This window comes from Pteropus vampyrus, unplaced genomic scaffold, assembly GCF_000151845.1.
Source record: "Pteropus vampyrus isolate Shadow unplaced genomic scaffold, Pvam_2.0 Scaffold598, whole genome shotgun sequence".
Taxonomy (NCBI): Eukaryota; Metazoa; Chordata; class Mammalia; order Chiroptera; family Pteropodidae; genus Pteropus; species Pteropus vampyrus.
Window position 1 is genome coordinate 327,491 of NW_011889379.1, and position 1,579 is coordinate 329,069.

Below are 1,579 nucleotides of genomic sequence, written 5' to 3' on the forward strand. Positions count from 1 at the left end.
GCACAGGCACACACCTGATCCCCCGCGGCAGACCCCAATGATCCGGGTCAGGAGCCACTCTTCCCAGCCTGCAGGAACCCCCGCCTGCTGCGCCCCGCCACCAAGGCCTCAGGACAGGGTCCCGTGCACACTGGTGCTTGATGAATGCTCTCGGAATAAAGACTACGTGCGCCTAGAGTCGCTTTGATGAGAAGAGCTGGCAGCTTTTCCCAGCGCTCGTGGGAACACTGAAGTCACAGGCCCTGTGATTTCGGGCTCTCCCCCACCCCCACCCCCGACACGGCCCCCTCCCCTTTCTCTCATCGATAGGAACTCGTCAATCTGCTCCTGACGGGGAAAGCCTCGTCCAACACCTTCAACGACGTGGTGGAGCTGGACTCCGGGAACGGGGACGTCACGCTCCTCAAAGGCATCGCCGCCCGCAGTGACGTCGGCTTCTTGTCCCTCTTCGAGCACTACAATGTGTGCCAGGTACCTCGGGCGTCAAGTTCAGTGCCCCCCACGGAGGGCTTGGGGCAAAGTACAGCTTCGCTGGCGTGGCACACGGCCATGGAATCCACACCCAGAGCCAGCTGGTACCATGTTCTGGGGAGGGCAGTTTGAAAGGGACTTCTCATGTGGTCGTGGGTCAGAGTGGCGGACGCTGTCCTGTCCTCCGCGTGTGTATATGTCGGGGCGGGGGAGGGGTCTTCTCCAGGGACAAGGAACCTAAAGTTATAGGCCTCGTATTAGCTTCCTAGGGCAAGTGCCAAAAAGCACCACAAACTGGGTGGCTTAAAACAACAGAAAGTGATCGTCCGACAGTTCTGGAGCACAGGTTGGTTCTCATAGCCGAAGTCCAAAATCAAGGTGCGTGGCCAGGGCATTGCACCCTCTGGAACCCACAGGAGGACCTTTCCTCGTGTCTTCTAGCTTCGGGTGTTTTCCAGCGTGACGTGAGGCTTCTCGATGCGTCGCCCCGTTGTCACGTGCTACGTTCTCCCTGTGTGTCTCCTTTTCTTGTAAGAACGTCAGTCATGTTGGATTAAGGGCCGACCCTGCTCCCCCAACCTCATCTTAAGTAATTACGTCTGCATCACCCTATTTCCAAGTAAGGTCACATTCCGCGGTCCTGGGGGCTAGGACTTCAGCACGTCTTTTTGTGGGACACCGTTCTGCGCACACCGGGCCTCCCTCAGTCTGTCTGCTGGTGTATCGGTCCCTCTCCTTCCTCTCTCGCTGCAGCTGGGATCTTGGACAGGGCTGGACCTCCAGGCGAGGCTGTGCGGGGGATAACATGCCAGCACCTCTGACCAGCGTGGGCAGGGGGGCACTTGTCCCCGCCTGCTGCTGAACCTCCTCCGAGCCCCAGTTTTTATGTTTTCAGAGAAGACATTACTCTGTGGTGGATTACACGAAGAGGATTGTCGTGAGGAGGTAGCACATGCTGGCTGCCACCAAAGATTCTTGGAGGGCCTGGATGCGGCCTCATTCACCGTATATTCCCAGAACCAGGGACACAGAGACCGACCCACTAGGACTCTCAGAAAGCGCTAGGTGAAGGGGTGTGCCGAGCGGGTGGAGACCGGCATTTTGAGGC

General features: G+C 58.4%; 1 protein-coding gene across 1 annotated transcript in view; it reads left to right on the forward strand.

Moving 5' to 3' along the window:
* Positions 1–1,573, forward strand: part of LOC105308617 (probable ubiquitin carboxyl-terminal hydrolase MINDY-4) — a 103,314-nt gene extending 101,741 nt beyond the window's left edge. The window contains exons 16-18 of the mRNA XM_023525684.1: positions 310–471; positions 733–817; positions 913–1,573. Coding sequence (XP_023381452.1) covers positions 310–471; positions 733–817; positions 913–1,028 — 363 coding nt within the window. The 3' untranslated portion in view covers positions 1,029–1,573. The remainder of the gene's footprint in view (positions 1–309; positions 472–732; positions 818–912) is intronic.
* The last annotated feature ends 6 nt before the right edge of the window (positions 1,574–1,579 follow it).